The 20,494-nt window shown below is 38.0% G+C and overlaps 1 protein-coding gene across 8 annotated transcripts in view; it reads left to right on the top strand.

Annotated features, from left to right (window-relative positions):
- Positions 1–20,494, top strand: part of Ate1 (arginyltransferase 1) — a 133,063-nt gene that overhangs the window by 35,419 nt on the left and 77,150 nt on the right. For all 8 annotated transcript variants that reach the window (XM_006976985.4, XM_006976984.4, XM_076553666.1 and 5 more), the window contains one exon: positions 10,969–11,001. In XM_006976985.4, the coding sequence (XP_006977047.1) occupies positions 10,969–11,001 (33 nt within the window). The remainder of the gene's footprint in view (positions 1–10,968; positions 11,002–20,494) is intronic.

The following is a 20,494-nucleotide window of genomic DNA, read 5'->3' as shown; positions in this document are numbered from 1 at the left end:
CCAGGCACCCATGTGGTACACAGACTTAGATGCAGGCAAAAAATGCTCAAACACATAAGAAAATAAAATAAAAATTTAAAAAGTGTCTAAGCCACTAAAAGCTCATTTTAAAAATTAACTTGTAGACCTCCCTATGACAGAAATATAAGGACCTCTACTTTGGGGAAATTATTTATATTCAAGTACATGTGACCGGGCAGCCAGTGTGTGTTCCTTTCTGAATGTCAGAGACAGGAGAGGAGCTGGTGGGGTGTTGATTTGCTGCCTCACTCCAGCCACCAGGTGGTGGTCTAGGCCTGAAACACCTTTGCTCTTTCCTTTGACTCAGTGCTCTCCCCCTGTGTGATGGGCAGCTTAGTGTTTGCAACCCAAGAAGTGCTGAAAACGCGGCTTCTCTTTGTTAGACTTCATTGCTTTGATTCAGGTGAAGCACAAGCGGTTCGTCACGTGGGAATGTTTTCAATGTCTTAATGTCATTTAATACAGAGACGCACGCTTCTGGCTTCCTTTTCTCTTGGTAGTTCTACTCTATTGTATTTAGAAAATCATTCAATGTACCAGAGTTATGCAGAGACCAATCACATGTAGTCATGTACTACTTTATAGATACTGTACTCTACCTTAGAATTAGCTGCATTTGTATGATGGCGGGATCTGAGTGTTTTGAATTGGGGAGGTACTCGGGGATTGAACCTAGGGTCTGATGCTTGGCATGTACTCTACCATTGAAACATACCCATGGCCTCTAAACAAAAATTTAAAATCCGAGTTAACTTAAAGTGGAAGTCTTAGGTAATTTAATTAAAAATGGCTTTTTTATGAGCAATTTCAGAGTTAGGAAACTCTGAAATTTCCTAGTAGTATATTGTACTATACTCAGTAGTATATTGTAGTCAGTCAAAAACTTTGTAAGAATTTGGAATTTGCTACTGATAGTAGTTAAATTACCAAAGGGTTTAATTCATCTACTTAAATTCATTGGTGCAAAAGTACTGTCAAATTTCCAGCATAATGTTGTTAGTATTTGGGGGAGGGGGGGATGAGGAAGGGGAATTCAAGCTAGTATAGGGAAAATTTTTTGCTTACAATTTCTGTTGCTTAAAATTTCCTAAACATTGTCTCATATCACAAGTCAGCATCATATATAACATTAGAGATAAGATCTCTATATCTAGTTTAACTTACTTTCCTTCCTTCCTTTTTTTTTTAATTTATTTATTTATTGTGTATATAGTGAGAGAGCCAGATCTCATTACAGGTGGTTGTGAGCCACCATGTGGTTGCTGGGAATTGAACTCAGGACCTCTGGAAGAGCATTCAATGCTCTCAACTGCTAAGCTATCCCTCCAGCTCTCTATTTTTTTTCCTTTTTGAGACAAGGTTTCTCTTGTGTATCCTTGACTGGCCTGGAACTCACTCTGTATACCAGGCTGGCCTCAAACTCACAGAGATCGCCTGCCTCTGCCTCCCAAATGCTGGGATTAAAGGCGAGCACCACCACTGCCCTGCTGAACTTTTGTTCTATATAATAGAGGCTTAAAGAATTTTTCCAAAGAAACACAAGTGTTTAGTGCAGGGCAACATGTAGAAAAGTTAGCACTTTTTACATCAGACCATGGACTGCATATTGGAGGGCTGAAGTCAGCCTAAATAATTAATATAGAACAACTAACATCAGTGAAAGTATTGAAATAGATTTTCCAAAGAACTGAAGCATTCTACGTTCTCTGAAAACTTAAAATGACAACCTTCCCACGGTGTATTTTGTTCTTGTCTGTTCTCAAACAGAACGCGTAGCAGGACTTCCTGTTGATACTGGCTTTTGTATGCCCTCGGGAATATTGTTTTGCTCTTGTTATATTTCAGCATCCCCATGCCTCCGCCATTGCTCATGGAGGTCAGCAAAGGGTATCAGAGTCCCTGAAATTGTTGTTGTACATGGTTGTGAACTACCATGTGGGTACTGGGAATTGAACCCAGGTCCTCTGCAAGAACCTCTCCAGCCCCTAATGGTAATTCTTGATGAACCATGTTGTCTGAAAGTAAATGTGTTCAATGAAAAATTGGGTTGATGGGATGAGTGATAACAGTTATAATTCCATCTGTTTGGGTTAGAATACTGATGAGGTAAGGAACACCAAGGGTGAGGTGTAAACTGATTGGTTTTCTGCCTTAAACCATAGCCTTCCATTCGTTTCCCATGTGGCTCTAAGCTGTTTTTTGTTTTATTTTGTCTTTCGAGACAGGGTTTCTCTGTATAGTTTTGGAGCCTTTCCTGGAATGCACTCTGTAGCCCAGGCTGGCCTCGAACTCACAGAGATCCGCCTGGCTCTGCATCCCGAGTGCTGGGATTAAAGGCGTGCGCCACCACCGCCTGGCTCTTCAGCTGTTTTTACTTTTAAGTTCCCTATTGGTGCAATGTGAAGGGAGTACTACAACAGTGTTTATTGTGAGGAGTAAAATAAGATCATCCTTGTAAAGGCGTTTGGCCCAGGATGTGGATGGATGATGACGTACTAATCTGTACTATAAGGAGTCATCAGAATGTCACAAATACCAAGACCACTGTTTTCTTCCTGAATACTTTACAATTTGGCAACCTCTTATTTCTTTCTCTCCAGCTGTTTCTTAAAAATAGCCTGCTTTGCTGCTGAGACATTTGCCAAGAGCTCATTGGCCTTTGCAGTAAGGTCAGGAGCAAATAAATGAGATGTCTGTCAGTTCAGTCAGTATTGGCAAGTTGAATTACTTTATTGTTTTGTTTTTCCACTTATATTAATATATTCATTTGAATTGAAAAGTCACGTTTTATTTGGTTACTTATTTTATTGCAGCATTGAAAATTGAACCTCATGCACTTTAGCTAAACCCTCCAGCCCTAGTTTTGAGTTTTAGTATTAATTTATTCCAAAGGGGGGTGGAATACGATTTGTCAACAGGTAAACTTAAGAAATTTTTATGCTATTTTGACTCATCCTGTTATACCACATGAAACATGTAAAGAGCACCATTTGTGAGCTTTATATGTGTATTTCTTTCCTTGAATCTGGAGGAGGAGGAAACATAGGCATCTCGAGGTTTCTGCAGGAGGCAGAACTTGCTTAGACTTGGGCCAGTCCTTTCCTTTTGATCAATTAGCTATATTAGGTCACTAAAGTCAGTCACATACTTTGTGCTTGTTATTCTAACTTAGAAAAATGTTTGCCAGAGCCTGAAGAAAGGCACAGTACCCAGCAGTGTTCCTGGGACTCAGAAGGCCAAGCTTTGTCCAATGGATGAACCTCAGAGTTGACAGCTTTTAAGAAACGTTGGAGAGAGAATTTAGTTGTTGTCAAATTGTAAACTACTCAGGAAGAAAAAGGAAAATTTGAATGATGTCAAAAGCTCTTGACAGTTGTCTTCCTATAATAAATAGAAATTGCTTTTAATTTTCTGAGCCAGTATTGAGAAATTTACCTACAATGAGTTAAACACATTTTAGTGAGTGCCAGTTGTCTTTAGGCTTTCTATTTAGGTCTGCTTTTCCCATTAAATCTGAGGAACTATGTGGTGAACAGTACTACCTACTGATGCCTAGTCTAAACAAGGAACACTTGTGGTTTTACTGTAGCAGTTCATTGAGTGTACCAAATAATTTTAGGTAACTGCTTGCATGATTTAAAAGTAGTTGATTTTCCTCTAGTTGGTAGTTATAAAAGTAAAGAAATAATACTTACCCAGAGAAAAATTCTGCCTCAATATGTCTGAATACAGAATATTTGTGCTGGTTTATAAGTTTTGGTGCATATATTTCTGGGCTCTTCGTTACAGTTGTTCGAGAAACAGCTCAAAACTTTATATGTAGAGTAACTCCCATATTTCTTTCTCCTGGGTTGTAGAAGAATGTGATTCTTTTATTCACCAAATCAGATGAAGGTTTTAATTCCTTGTATGTTTCTGTCACTATGGTAGAAAGATACCCTTGCACATTCTAGATAAGAAATAAAAAGAAAAATGAACTAGTGTTCAAATAGTTTAAAATAGTGTTGCAATAAATGCTGCTACACAAGTGTCTTTGCCATGTTTCTTTGGAGTCCTAACATAAATGCGATAGATATATTTCTTGTGTGCTTCTTTTGTTGTCTTTTTTTTTGGGGGTGGGGGCAGGATTTCTCTGTGTAGTCCTGACTGTCCTGGAACTTGTTCTGTAGATCAGGTTGGCCTTGAACTCAGAGATCTGCTTGCCTCTGCCTCCCAAGTGCTAAGATTAAGACATGTGCCACCATGTGTGGCTCTGTATTTCTAGTTTTTTTGTGAAATGTCCATACTAATTTCCATAGAGACTAGACTAGTTTTCATTCCTCGCGGTATAGAAAGACTACTCCAGTGAAAGCTTTAAAATGTTGGCGAAAGAAACTGAAGAAAGTACTGTGAGCCAGAAAGACCTCCTGTGTTCATGAGTTGGAAGAATTAAAATAGTGGAAGTACTTGTATTAACCAAAAGCAGTCTACAGATTGATTGCAATCACTAGCAGAATTCCAGTGCCATTGTTTATAGAAATAGGGAAAAAAAAATCTTCAGATTCATTTGGAAGCATAAAAATAGCCAAAGCAGTCCTGAGAAGAGAGAATACTGATGGTTTCAAGTTATATTACAAAGGCCCAGTAAGTAAACAGCATGGTACTGGCCCACACATAGCTTAAGTTGCTCTCTGGGACAGGACAGAAGGTCCACACACACCAGTCCAAGCTAAAATCATCGGATTTTTGACAAAGATATGAAAATAGACGTTGGAGAAATGACAGCTTTGTTAACAAATGTTGCTGGGGAAATTGGATATTCCAAATAGAAGAATGAAATTAGATTGTTACCTCTCACCCTTCACAACAATCAACTTCAAATGGAGCAGAGACTTCAATGTAAGACTTGGAACTCTGAAACTGTTAGAGGAAATTGTAGAGAAAACTCTTCAAGACAGAGAAATTGGTGAGGACTTTCTGAACAGAATTCTACTTGCCTGGGAAATAAGGCCAACAGTTGACAAATGGGACCTCAGGATAAAAAGCTTCTTTATGGGAAAGGAAGTATAGTTAATTGAATGAAGAAGCATCTCAATGAATGGGAGAAAATCTGAGATTTTCAGAGATTCATCTGACAGAGAATTAATATCTAGAATATAAAAAAAACCCTCTAAACAGTATGGAAACAAACAGTCTAATCAAAACGTGGGCTAAGGAACTGGCAGTTTGTGAAAAAAACAAATACAAATGGCCAATAAACATGAAAAAATGTTCCAACCTCACTATCCATCAGAGGGATGCAAATCAAAACTATATTGAGATTGCATCTTACTCCAGTCAGACTGTCAGTCATTAAGAAAATAAATAACAACAAATGCTAATTTTGATTTGTAGGTTTTGTGGTATTTCTGCTTATCCTCAATTTATATTATTCTGATTTTTGGAAGGTATCCCATTTTTCAAGGTTGATTTGATTTCTGTGTCTGATTATGCATGTGTGTGTAGAGGACAGAAGTTGGTGTAGGGTATCTTTATTCACACTCCTGCATGCTTTTGAAATAGGGTCTCTGATCTGTGGTTTTAATGATTTTTTTTCTTTTGGAGTCTCTCTAGGAGAAATTTAGAAGTAATTTTCCTCTTAAAAATTAACATAAATCTGACAGGTGTGGTGGCACATGTCTTTATTCCCAGCACTTAGGAGGCACGCACAGGTGAATCTCTGTAAGTTTAAGACCAGCCTGATCTACAAAGCAAGTTCCAGGACAGCCAGGGCTGTTATACAAAGAAACCGTCTCAAACAACCAAAAAACCAAACAACAACAACAACAACAACAAAACCCAACAACGACAAAAAAACCCGTAAATCTTAGCTGGATAACATGAAATTTAAAGCAAGCACAAGTCCTTTATCATGTAACTTTGCAAACAATGTCTTAAATGAAAGTCAAGCTTTTTCTAAATGTGGGAGTAAGAAGAGTCTTAGACTGTCAGTATTCCTTGTAATTCTGGAAGGCAAAGGTGAGGCTAGGCAGCTTTGGCTTGCAGCATTACCAAGCATATTTGGACCTCAAGTCAGGGAAGTGTTTTTGGAGTCTAACATTCATGGGGCACCAGCTTGGGAAAGTGGCTTGGCTGAAATTGGTTTACAAATTAAAAAGAAAAAAAGGCACACTGATTTAAGTGACTCAGATGAACATGTAGAGCCAATGAGATCACAGACTACAGAACTCATAGTTCACTATTCTTTTCACCAGTAAAGATTTTCATTGCTGTTTTTGGGGGGTGTGGTGGGGGGGTTGAGACAGGGTTTGTCTGTGTAGTCACGACTGACCTGAAATTGCTCTGTAGACTAGATTGGCCCCAAACTCAGAGATCTGCCTGCCTCTGCCTTCCTAGTGCTAAGACTAAAGGAATCATTGTCATCTTTTACGATTCCTTGAGGCCTGATGTTATGTGCAAAGTTCTGGTCAGAATGTAGTATACATGATTAACCTTTCAACCTAATAAATCTGTGACATGAATTTGGGGAATCTTTTTTTACATTTTTATTCTTATAATAATTAAACATCTATTAGTTCTCAGACCTTAGTTTTGACCCACAGTTATGTACAGATTTAATTCTCATTCTCTTGAGAGACTTTAAAAATGGTTCTGGTTGTGTCTTTAGATTGCTTCTGAAGCTTTAAATTTTTTGCAGTGTAATATGAAACTTGGTTCCTGTGTTGACTTAAATTTCTAAGAATTGTATGTTTATAAGAGCCACATTTGTAACATAAAACTCAATTTTATCCTCCCTGAAAAATAGCCAGTTTAAGACAGTATGAATGTTAATTGTAGGGCATTGGAAAGGAGTATAAAATGTGACTTAACACAATGTAGAATTGTAGCTGAAGTAAGACTTCCAAATTCCTAAGAGAACTGAATTTTACCAGGAGGTTGATTCAGCTTAGCAATTGAAAAATGCTAAATAAAGATTTTATTACATTGTCTGAAGTAGAGACATTATAGATCACGTAATAAGGAAAAGGTCAAGGAAATGGGAGCAAAAGAGATGCCTAGCTAACACAAGGAGATTCTGGGTAATTGATATGAACAGTTACAGGACTGAAATTCCATTTTGATGGAGGTAGCTGATTACTGTTCTTTGTTTTAGAAAAAATTGTTGCCTTCTAATTAATTAAGTAATTAAGCTTTTTTTGAGACAGGGTCTCACTATCTAGCTCTTGCTGTCCTAAACTCACTGTGTAGACAGGCTGGCCTCAAACCCACAGAGATCCATCTGCTTTTGCCTCCCAAGAGCTGGGATTGAAGGCATGTGCCACTATACCTGGCTGGGAAAAAAAAAAGTTTTTAATGCAGTTTATCTTTGTAAAAATTGCATTTTGGTATTCAACATTAGCCATGTTTCCTTACTAAACAGATGGCATTTCAAGAACATTAAAAGATTTACCTGTTGAGTGTTTTTAATACAAAGATAAAATAATTTATAATAATTTTACTGGATTTCTGACAAAATTAGAAGTGTGTACCCCTCTATTCTTCTTTCCTCTCATTTAAAACAATCAAGTCTCAGGAAAAATGGAACTTTCTCAGTATAACTTATAGCTTGGAGAACAGTTTGCATGTAGAATGCTGTCTAGGAAAACTTAGTATAAGCATTAGTTGCCTCTCTGAAACTGTTAGAAGGGGTTGTGAGACAGGCTACCAGTGATGGATAGCATAGTGGGTACCAAGATCAGAAATCAGAATGCCTCATTGTAAGCAAGGTGATCCAGTTGCTAGGGAACACAGATGTTGACCTAAATGTTTTCTTACTTTACTTTTAGAAGTTTAAAGGATCCTTAAATTGGCAGTGATACATGATATGTTGAATTCTAAATATAGACCATGATCTTTATGATTATGATTTTAATATACATATGATCTTAAAATACAAGATGTGGGGTGGGAGCAATGACTTAGTGGTTAGGAGAGTATACTATTCTTCTAGAGGCCCTGAGTTTGGTTCCCAGCACCAATTTGGGGTTGCTCACAGCCTTTTGTAACTCCAGCTCTAGGGGACACACACACACACACACACACACACACACACAACTAATTACAGAATTAAATAAATTAGAAAAAATTGCCAGGCATACATAGTAACACACTCCTTTAATCCCAGCACTTGGGAGGCAGAGGCTGTTGGATCTGTGTGAGTTGGAGGCCAGTCTAATCTACAAAGAGAGTTTCAGGACAGCCAGGGCTGTTACACAGAGAAACCTTGTCTCAAAAAAATGATGATTAAAATTTTTTACACATTTTATTAAGTGAATCAAACTATTATTAACTTAAAATCTACCTGCCTGTTTTCAGTTAGATTAAGATTTTTTTTTCAGAAGGATTCTTTAAAATGGATAGATAAGGAATATAGATAAATAAGGAAGGTAACTATTTTTGCATCCTGTTATTTCTGGAAGTCAATAAGAAACTTGGTAAAACATGGTGAAAATGTTTATTTTCCCAATAGGCTTAAATATCTTGAGTAAGATCTTATTAACTATACCCATTGTTTATTTATTAGCATGAATGTACCCATGTTAGAAATGGTGGCATTGTGGTTATCAATATGTGTTACTTACTGTGGCCATAGTAATCTTTTTAAACTGAACTTAAATTTTAGTAGCTTTAATTTCACAACAGAATTGAACATAGTCATTTTCTTGCCTTGTCATCATGCTGCTGTTGGTTGAAAGGGACCTGTTTCTGCTGTCAGTCTTAGTGGACGTTCAGAGTGCATTTTACCAATCATTTTTCAAGGTGTTAGCATTTGTACTGAGAACATAACCTGTACAGTCTTGTTAGGGCTTCTCTAAGTACCTGACTGAAGTGGAACAAAACAGCTGGCTTCCCCTTCACAGTGATGCAGAGGAAGCATTTTGAAATGCTTTTCATGTCCTAGGATAGTATATATGTGCCTTGTGACTTGTCACTCTGTTTTAATGCTTTGTGGTTGAAAACTTACGTATTTCATATTTTGGCAGTTCAAACGTGATGAGCATTTCAAATTTCTTATTTTGAAAACATGGCATCACTAATATTAACTGTACTTATTACAAATACACATGCTAGGGTGTGTGTGTGTGTGTGTGTGTGTGTGTGTGTGTGTGTAAATTGTTGGACTTCAAGAAGGCATTAGCTTCCTTAGACAGCATTTACGTAGTTCTTGTTTGTTATTTAAAGTGATTGCTCTCTTGATTGATGCATCATTTGCTACTATACTTTGTGGACTGCTTAACAAATCTAAAAGTATATGTATAGCATAGTTGACATGTACATATAGGTGTAAAGCATAGAAACCTTATAATATCAAAGTTCTGGCATAAAAATAAAAACTTGCTGTTCCTTATTGTTTTCCATTGTTAAAATGATCTAGTATCTCAGTTGTACTTTCTGCTTTGGGAAAGAGGAGTGTTTATTGTCATGGTTTGAGCTATTGCAATAGACTTCAAGACCATAAAATTTGCATTACTATAAAATTAATTGTGCCCTGTCAGCATTATGAAGGCAGCATTTTGATTTACCTTGTACTTTCAGAAAAGTTCTAACAATAGAATTGTGTTGGATATTAAAGAGAAAAACTTTACAGTCTCTATACTTTAATGCATCTTGCAGTTTAGAGTCTAGATGATACTGGTAGCTTTGATATGCCCTGTGTTATTTTAGGAGTGTATTTTATAGTTTGGGGAGGGTGTAGCTGATACTTTTTAAAAATGGTATTAAGGGAAGTTTCTTATAGAAAACTAAACTTTGAGTGGAACTAATCATCTATGAAGGAATCCTCTGTCTTTATCTCTTATACTCATTAGTTTAATAGGAATAGTCTTGTTTTATTCAACTTCCATTACTTACCTCTACACCTTTCTCCAGTGATGTAGAAGGAAATCCTAGATATATACTTTTACTGCTATTTCAGTCACTTCCTCTTCCAGTTTTGAAGCTCAAACCCAAGACCTCCTGCAGGATGGGCATCGAACTATATCCCTAGCTTCCCTCTGTGTATCTCAGAGAGATTAGAAATTCTTTGTTTTCCCTGTGAGTACAAATTAGCTTTGTTATAGAGAAGTTCACGAGTGCTTGGAAACAGGCCTGTCACTACAGCTTACTGTTGTTAATATGAATTTAGAAAGATGAATTTATATTACTTGGATATTTGATTATCACAGTGATTCTCAAAGGGGATTCTATAAATATATCTATGAACACATGAATTTCCTGTCATCTATATGTATGGACATATGACAATTTGTATTGTCAATAGTTCCTGCCCCTCCCTCCAGAATTGTTTGTTTAAATACTGAGAGACAAGCAGCATGTAATAGTAATTTAGTGTTCTGTTATCTTGTGTATAAGTCATCAATGAAAGAGAGGTGAAAGAAAACAATAGGGAGTAGGAGAAAGAAAGGAGAACCAAAAGGAAAGGAGGAATATGGCGTGAAGAGAGATGACAGGACACGTGGCAGTGGAGATGCCAAGTGCAGGCATGCCACACTCTCACTCCACTGGGTCTTGAAGTAGGTCTGGAATCTTAACTATTCTTGGCACTAACTAAACCTTGCTCCACATTTAGGATCAGAAAGATTGTTGACTCCTTTCTTACTGACTCTTTTTGTTTGTTTGGTTTATGCTCAGAGATTGTGAGATAAAACTTAAAAGTGTAACTATTTTAGCACTAATTGTGCTGTATTTGCTTTTACACAAATATTTACCATTGTTTTTGTAAACTAGTTCAAATAGTTGAGTGCTTTTTATGGGCTGAGTTGAACTGTGTGCTCTGGATAAATTGTACATTATAGAAAACATTAACTTTGTATAGACTTTGGCTTCAGATGTTCTCACTGGAAAATTATGTAATATTTTTCTTTGTGTGTTCTTTCTTACTGCGCCTTTCCTGGATGAAATTGATCCTATTCAAACTGGACTCTGCAGTTCACAAGATTCCTTTGCAGCTCACCATTGGAGGTAAGAGAGTGTTCTCAGATCTTTGTGTAAGCATCACCACTAGAGTGGCTCTGCTTGGTCTTTCGTCGGGCACTTATCTGATAATTTCGGAGTGATTGTTCTAAAGCAATACAGTTTTTCAGTAATAGTAATGGGATGAACACAGCCATTGTTTTGGTGACAGCTATTGACCTCTGCCCCTTTAGGTACATTTGCTTTCTCAGTATAGAGAGGAGTCAGCCCTGGATTGTATCTCTGTGACTCCTGTGCTGCTTCATCCCTGCTTAGTTCTCTGCCGTGATTCAGCACAGCTGGGTAGGCCAAAGGGGTCATCAAGGAGGCTTCACCTGGGTCAGAGGCCTGAGGAGCAGAGGACCTGCCTGGCACTGAGCATTTGCTTGGATCCAGGCGTTGTTCTCAGTGCTTCCTTTCCTTCCCATTTAGTCTTCATCCTGGTTCTCTTTGGAACTCAACCGGGGATAAATTGTGAGGTTAGAACAGTTACTAGACGTTCAGAGGACCAGAATCCTAGCTGTGATTGCAGAGGAGCTTGGAGATGATTGTGGAGACTTAGAAAGGGCAGAGCAGAAAAAGCAGAGCGCTATGCAGAGAGGCTGGACTTGAGGCCAAGCCAGCACTTGACCTACTAGCCACAGGATACTAACGGTCAGAACTCCCCTGAGGCAACAGATTTGTGAACAGAATTGTGCTGTTCATTTCCTGTAATATTTCGTATTCTCCTCTTAAGCTGGACTCCCTTTGTGCTCCAGTCTTAGTTTTGTTTTTGTTTTTGTTCTTTTGCTTACCCTGTCTTTCTCTTTGCTTCTCTTGTTTGTGTCACTTTAAGAGCCCCCCTTTCTCAGTTCTCAGCCTCAAATCATACTCCTTTTCAGAGCTGAACCATAGTCATATATATATAAATATAATTTGTTTATTTGTTTGTTCTTCTAGACAGAGTTTCTCTGTGTAACAGCTCTGGCTGTTATGGAACTCCCATTGTAGACTAGACCAGGCTGCCTTGAACTCACAGAGATCCACCTGCCTCTGCCTCCCGAGTGCTGGGATTAAAGATGAGCACCACCATGCCCAGCCATAGCCTTATATTCTTTATGAGACCATCTCTGATCTCCTTACACATTAAGAGTTGTTCCTTTTTTTTTTTTTTTTTTTTTTTGGTTTTTCTAGACAGGGTTTCTTTGTGTAGCTTTGCGCCTTTCCTGGAACTCACTTGGTAGACCAGGCTGGCCTCGAACTCACAGAGATCCGCCTGCCTCTGCCTCCCGAGTGCTGGGATTAAAGGCGTGCGCCACCACTGCCCGGCGAGAGTTGTTCTTTTTTAATGGTTTTTATAATGTTGTTTTCATTTTATTATTGAAACTATTCTTCTTTTTTTTTTTTTTTTTTTTTTTTTTTGGTTTTTCGAGACAGGGTTTCTCTGTGTAGCTTTGCGCCTTTCCTGGAGCTCACTTGGTAGCCCAGGCTGGCCTCGAACTCACAGAGATCCGCCTGGCTCTGCCTCCCGAGTGCTGGGATTAAAGGCGTGCGCCACCAACGCCCGGCGAAACTATTCTTCTTAATGATGAGTAATGATGGCCTGTGACCAGTTTGAATCATCACTAGGGGAAATGGACCAGACCAGAGAAGCTGGTACTAACCAGGTTTGGTCACATTTTCTAACCCTTCAGTCTTTAAATGGAGGCAAAGTAAACTGTGGAAGGATGCTGTGCTATGAGTTGGGAGGGACATAGGTGGCCCTTGGGCAAGTCATTTAATCCTTCTAGGCTGCAGCTTTTAAATCTGAAGAAGAAAGTAACACTAACTAGGTTATTATAATCAAATGAAGTGAATTATGGCCAGTACTGAGCATAGAACAGAATTGAAAGCTTTGTCTTTTCACCTTTGAATGCTATCAGTTGTAGAAAGAGCTTGTAGTTTACTAACTACTCTGGTTAAACATTGGGGCTGAGTGTATGGAGTCTGTAATCTTTGGTGAAAAGTAGAAAGGAAGATCAATTCATGATCCAAATTGAGTGATTGTCATTTTCTGTTAGTTTTATTCACTCCATGAAGTTGTTTTGAAGTTGTGCTGCATCTTGGCCAAGTTGATTTTTAAACAGTTTTTATTATTAGGCTTATTGATACATAGGACAAAGATAAAATAATTAAAGATGGTCACCCTCCCCCCTTCTCTTATAGGAAATACGGTGAGGGTTTCTGTTGTTCTTTCTTTAACTTGGAATCCACAAGTGCTGCCGGACGGTTTGCTGGATGGCAGCCATCCCCAAATCTCCTGCAGTAGCTCAGAGCTCAGTCGGCTCCATTTTACTCCACACTGCCTCAGAGGCAAAGCAGAGCCCAGGCAGGAGAACGCGGGAGCCTCTACGTGTGTCATTTTACTGTGAAGCTTAGGTTTTAGCCAGAGATAGGTGTGTCACCTTCCACATTTTAAGAACAGAAAAAATCTTTTCAGTAGGCAGTAAAATGTGGAAGACTTGCAGTTGACAAACTGACTTTGAGCTTCACTTTGTCCATAATAAGTCCCATGGATGAACCAGGTCCCTTTGTTGTAAGTTCTGGCCGTTTAACTGCCACATGAATCTAATGAAATTGTCAGGTTATAGTAATTACGTCAGTAATCTGATACGTTGTCACTTGAATGGACCATGTGTGGAGAGTCAGTTACTTCTCTCTGTGGGGTTGACCCGTTTTCATTCCCGAAGACTAATAGCGCTCATTAAGCTTTATGGGAAAGGAGCTTTTATCACTTGTCAAGTCAGGCAGCATATTTCTATTATATTTCTAAATTTGTGTGGCTGTGTGTAACTGCTGATGTACACTTTCCTGCTAGGTTTAGTGGGACTTCTGCCTTATAGCATTTTTATTGACATTTCTGAGTCTGAGTTACATTTTGTGTGGTACCACTTACAGATGTCTTCAATTAAATGCAGGTAAATAAGCGGGATTTTGTATTAGAGGTCAAAAGCTTCCTGACATTCTCTTTAGAGTCACATTTTGCCAGCCAGTCCAGTAGGCTGTGGTCCACTGTCATGTTTAGAAAGCAGAGAGGTAGCTGCAGCACAAGCTAACACACATGAGGTCATGTGTCAGTGTGGGGACTTGGGCTTCTCTTCAGGTGTGTCCTTCTGTTAGGAGGTATAATAATTACTTACTGAGAAGCTAGCATCTGTAATAGCCAGGATTGTGCTTATCACATTCCTTATATTAATTCTCACAGAAGATCTACCTCTTAGGATGAAAACTGAGCCCAGAGAGGTAGATCAGACTACTGATCTAGGTAGGTGCTGAGAACCACAGCTGACAGTATGGGACAAGGTGGGAAGGAGGAGATAGGATGGAGATGCTCAGTCAAGACTCGCACTTGAAGGAAGCTAGTAATCAGATGGAGTTAGTGAACTTGAGAACAGGATTTAGGAAGCTTTGCAGTATGGGCATCTTGGGCTTTGCTGTGAGGAGTGGCACTCACCATGATTGGAAGCTCAGCTGCATCTCTGCTTCTGCCCACTAGATGCCAGTAGCACCCTCTTTATCACTGTGGTAAGCACAGAGCTGCAGATGACAGACTTTGCCCAATGTCTCTAAGGGCCAGAATTGTTCCTCTTGAAAATCATTATGGGATGTGTGTAGGGAGAGTTAATGAGCCAATAGTGAAGAAAAGATACAGTGGTAAATGTTTTCAGCTCAATGAAAGATATGAAAAAGTGAAATAAAAAGGTAAACAGGACAAATATAAAAAACTATAAGATGAATGGCAAGATGGCTCACTTAAATCCTTTTAATTATTGCAATAAATATAAAAGCCTAAATCAAACTTGGCTGCATGGGAACTTTTACCTTTGCATTGTTCCAGGCTATCCTGTGAATATACATGGCTACTGTATTATATTTGATTTTTTCAGATTTTTGTTTTAGTTAAATCCCAATAGCCATACTTGGCCGGTGGTCATACTGTTGTACAGTGTAGGGCCACATACTCCTGTTAAAGTTAGAGATTGTCAGACTAGATAAAAGAATACAAGCAAGCTCTACCCTTAAATATGAAGATGTGGATGACTTGGAGGAAAAAGGCTGCAGTAAGATGGTCCCATGAATATTTACCATAGTAATATTTGATGGGCTGTCTTTAAATCGCATAGAATAGTCTTCAGGATGGAAACTGAGGGCAAAAGCATGCTTCATAATAAAAAAAAAAAAGTCAAGTTATTCTAAAATGTGAACCATTCTAAATAAAAGCTTCAAAAAGAAAAACTAATAGAAATGGTAGAAATAGTCAAATTCAGTGACAGATAAAGTTTTAGGACAATTTCTTGATACTTTGAGAGAAAATTTAGACAAAATTACAAGTAGTCTAGAAGACTTTGTACATTGTGGTTACAGCTTTACTTAATGGATGTCTGTCAATACTATACTGTTGAGTGACAAAAAGCCACATTGAAGTTAAGCAAGTCATAAACTATAGATAGTATGGTTCATTGGTAAAGCAGTCCCTGCTCTATCTGATTTCCCAGCTGCTCCTATTGTTTTTGATTTTCCCAGTACTGGAGATTGGACCCAAGGCATGGAATAGCCTAGGCAAGTAATCCACTATTGAGCTACATCCCCTTCATCGCCCAGTTTTAAAATTGCAAGTTAGCATACAAAGTGATGGGTTTCATTGTGACATTTAAAATAGGTGTATTTTTCAAGTACATAAGATTACTCACCAAAGCAGAGCATATTCTGGACTATTTTACAAAGTTCACTAAATTGAAAAGGATTGAAACTGTAATTAAATTGGTATCAAGAACTGGCTACATGCTTATAGCACTTTAAAAATAACAGGAGAGCTTAGTGAAAAGTGGGTAAGAGACTTGCTGTTGTGCTTCTCCAGAGGAGATATGTCTAGAAAACATAAGAGAAACTGTCCATTGATATTCACAGGAAATAAAAGTAAAAACCACAGTGAGAAATCACCATGAACTCACTTAATGGCTGGAATCAAAAGATAGAGATTGGCACACTGTGGAGAAATTCGAACGCTCTTAACTTTGCTGATCAGAAGGTGAATTATAGAACCATGGTCTGGCTATTTTTCAAAACATTACAGATACTACTATATGATCTAGAAACCCATTTGAGATAGATCATTGAATCTACTCTGAGAAAAAAGATAAAGAAATAATAGGATAAATAGGTAGATCACTGAATCTACACTGAAGAAAAAGGGGAAGATATAAAAATGACAAAAGGTAGACTACTAGATCTATTATGAAAAGAAAGAGAGAATATGGATATGATAAGATAAAAAGGGAGATTATGGAATCTACTTTTAAAAAGGAACTACTTGTTTTAAATAAGATAAGTAATGAAAATTTTTTGGTCTGAGTTTATCAGATGTTACTGGACTGGACATTGTTAATATATATAATGGAGTTTTTATCTGAATCTGTCAAATGTTAATGGATTAGACATCGTTAATGTAATCTTGACTGTTTATATTGTATATACTTACTGGCTAATTTTTCTTGTATTAGTTATAAGCTTTTTTTAAATTTTAGACAAAAAGAGAGGAAATGTGGTATTGTATTCCCCCAAATAATGTGCATGCTAATAAACTTATCTGGGGTCAGAGACAGAGCAGCCACAATATTAAACATAAAGGATAGGCAGTGGTAACACACGCCTTTAATCCCAGCATTCCAGAGGCAAAAATCCATGGGTTCAAGGATACAGACAGGCATGGTGACTCATCACACCTTTAATCCCAGAAAGCAAGCCTTTAATCCCAGGGAGTGGTGGTAGAAAGCAGAAAGGTATATAAGGTGTGCGGACCAGAAACTAGAAGCATTTGGCTGGTTAAGCATTTGGCTGGTTAAGCTTTCAGGCTTCTAGCAGCAGTTCAGCTGAGAGCCATTTGGAAACAAGACCAGCTGAAAAGTTGGCCAGAACTTTTAAAATTCATGCTACACCCATTCCTTATAATTATGCCTAAGTGAAATAAAAATATTTATCTTCATAGGAAGTCATGCATAAATGGTTGCAGCAGCATTATTTTTTCTAGCTTTTGGCTATGATAACTAACATCTGTCAGCTAGTGAATGAATACAGTGGAATAGTAGTCAGCAATAAAAAAGAGCTTGGATGACTCTTGAAGAGACTGTAATAGACGACATAAGTCAGACACAGACTGTATTGTGTTCTTTTTATGTGACTTACTCAACAAAGGGAAATTGATAGAAAGCAGGTCAGAGATGGTCTGATATTGGTAACATATGTGGAAGGCTGACTGCAGATGGGCTCGGGAATTTTACAGGTTATAAAAAAAGTGCTAAGATGCTGGAGAAATGGCCCAATGAGAAAGAGCACTAGCTGTTTAGTGTTTGAGTGTTCACAACACTCAAAACCATTTGTTGCTCCAGCTTCAAGGGATGCAACACCCTCTTCTGGCTTCTGTGGACAATTGTCTTCATATTCACATATCCATGCAGGTACTGACAGACGCACAGACACACACACATACACACACACACACAAACACACAAACAGAGAGAGAGACAGACAGACAGACAGACAGACAGACACACACACACACACACACACACATACACACAATTAAAAAAAAGTTAAAAAGTTCTAAAGTCAGATTGTGGTTATAGTTTTCAGTTTCATCAATTTTCTGAAAATTCATAGAATTTTATGCTTAAAGTGACTAGTATTATGGATATACAAAGGTATCTCAGTAGAAGTAGATGTATCATTTTATCTTTGAATTCTCAAAGAATTGTAGAAAGATCATCTGACATGACTGGGCATGGTGGCACAGACATGTAATCCTAGCAATTGCAAGTGGAGATAGGAGGATCAGAAGTTCAAAGGCATCCCCAGGTAAGTAGTGAGTTCAAGACCAGCCTGTGCTACAGGAAAACACAGAAAAAGGAAATCTCACTCAGTTTGATATCCTCCCCATTACTGTATCCTTCAGTGCGGAATGTTAGCTACAGTTTTATTGTTCATCAAGATAGTAGTATATATTGAAATTGATATACTTTAATTAATATTTTAGCACTGTTTTATTAATGCTCATAATATCAGATCACAAGCCATGAATACTCTCAGAAGCTTTTAAACAGTTTTTTTAAGATTTTGTTTTTGAATGGGGAATTGCTTGGCTTTTTGCAAAAGACTTAAGAAAGTACTCTGAGAAGACACAAGAACCTCACTGTCTATTCAGTCAGCATAGTATTGTGAGGTAGTTTCAATACTGGGGTATTTATTACCAATGGTCAGAATTTTTTAAAATGGAATATGGGTACAGAGACCTGGCTCCTGTAGAAAGGGAGAGAATTCAAAGAAGATCTGGAGAGATGAGTCCACACTCTCCAGAGGCCGAGTTGTTAAGCTGGAAGGGTTCAGATAATTTTCCTAAATGTGGAGGACACTGAAAGTCAGATATGCTGATTGTTAGCATAAGCTGGAATGCTGTGGGGATGAGGCTAGGAAGAGGATTGAGCCTGAGAGTTGGTGGGAGCTTTTACCTGTTAAGTGCTTGGGTCCAGTTTTATTTAAAGAAGTAAGCCATGTCGGAGGTACCCTACAAAAGCATAGTTGTTTGTAGGTGATGGTAATCAGTCTGTTGGTGGTACTGAGAAAATCAGAAGCGGAAGACTGGGCTGTGGCTTGAACCACTGGGCCAAAACAGAGGAACAGGGTTTTGTTCTTGTAGCTGTATATGTTAGAAAAGAGTCCTGTAGTTTTCAGACTGTGATCCATACACCTGTATGGGAAGTTGAGTGGTATTGCTCAAAGGCACCAATTAGAAACCTGAACGGAATCATCAGGATTGTCATTTGAGTACTGTCTCCTTCCCTTGGATGGAAGGGCTGTTGGGCAGTTCTGGCTCAGACAGCTGCGAGTAAGGACAAAGGGTTGAACTGAAGACATCATTCCTTGTCTTGACTTCACTTTGCTGAGTACAATGTAAGCTCATTGCATGTGTGGCCAGATAATACTCCCAAAGCTTATTGATCCGGAGGGGATGTACTTCAGTTAGGTTTTGCACATCACATGATTATTGAGACTATAAGTAGAAAATGTGTATTGCTTAGTGTAATGACAATTACTGAAGTCTTTTCCTGGAAAAAACCTCAGGAGACTGAAATGTAAAAATTGATTTTGAGAATAAAGGAAGCACACTTAAAGTAGAAATTCAAACATTAAATAGAAAAATGCCACAAATTTGTCTTGTTCAAGTTTTTTCTGCACAAACTTGAGTTAGTTTGGGGATCTTGAAAATTCAAGATATTCTCTTGTTAGACTAGCTAGTATTCATCATCACTCCCAAGACCTTTTTAAACTGTGTTCAAAATTAGGGTCATCTTCCCTGACAGTTTTCATTGCCTATTAGTTGTGCATGAATGCTTCAGAAAAGGCTTGAATAGTAAATCCTGGGGTGGATTAGTTTCCATGGGGACATCAGTCTTATTTGATCTTGGCATTCATTGAGTTCTCAGTCTGGGATGTCACCATGAAATATGTTTTCCTATAAGAAGGACTGGAGAAGCAGGAGTTGCCAATTGAACAGCATTAGCTCACTGTGCAATTCAAGGTGTGTATTGTAGAGCTCAGTAAACACTGTAGTCAGGGTTCGGAATTCTGTTACTTTTTGTAAGCTATTTGAAGGTGCCTTACTTTGTAAAGTCTTTTTATTGGGAGAGTTAGGATTTAAAATACACAAAAATCAGATTAAGACAAAGTATTTAGCATTAACAATTAATTTTTAAAAACTCTATAAATTCTTTTTTCTTTCTCACTTCGGTACATTTATTAAAACCATTTATGATAAGTTCTTCATCATTTACCTAAGCTTAGTAAAGTTCAGTTAATTTATGTCTATTTGTGATACTACATTGCTTTTGGTTTTAAGTTATAGATGAGTAAACCCTTTTTGCTTTTTTTTGAGCATTTGAATTCCTAAGAAATACATTTGTTTGCTCATCCTTTGATTTTGCAAATTGCTAAAATGTCTTAGTTCTTTGTATTAAATAGCGCATGTGAGTCCATTGTAACCGTTGGCATGGTGTATGTACCACAGAAGCTGTGTCCACGGAAAAGAATACTGACCTGAGATGGAAGTCCAGCTTTTGTTCCTTCCCAGCATGTCCCCAAATTGGCTTAGTGACCTTGGGCAAATCTCTCAGCACCTTGTTTTCCTTAGCTGTGTAAGAATGTCCAGGGGAAGAGTTCTCAGGACTGAGCAGGTTAAGCAGTGTGTTAGCAGATCTGTTGCTTCTTTTCAGGCTTAGGCATTATAAACATACACATCAAGTTCACTCCCTGCACCTACAGCTTCCTGTTCTTCATGTTTTGCTCTAGGCTCGGCTCTGTCTTTTTCGCTATTTTATGATCTGGCACAAATTGCTACTTTACTCTAGAATAAGCCTACTCAGTTTTTTCTACAAAACGAAAGTCATCCATCTCCTTGCATATTCAGATGTATATATCTAATTTTTAAATATGG

This window comes from Peromyscus maniculatus, chromosome 1, assembly GCF_049852395.1.
Source record: "Peromyscus maniculatus bairdii isolate BWxNUB_F1_BW_parent chromosome 1, HU_Pman_BW_mat_3.1, whole genome shotgun sequence".
NCBI classification, from domain to species: domain Eukaryota; kingdom Metazoa; phylum Chordata; class Mammalia; order Rodentia; family Cricetidae; genus Peromyscus; species Peromyscus maniculatus.
This window is presented reverse-complemented; position numbering and strand designations above follow the sequence as displayed.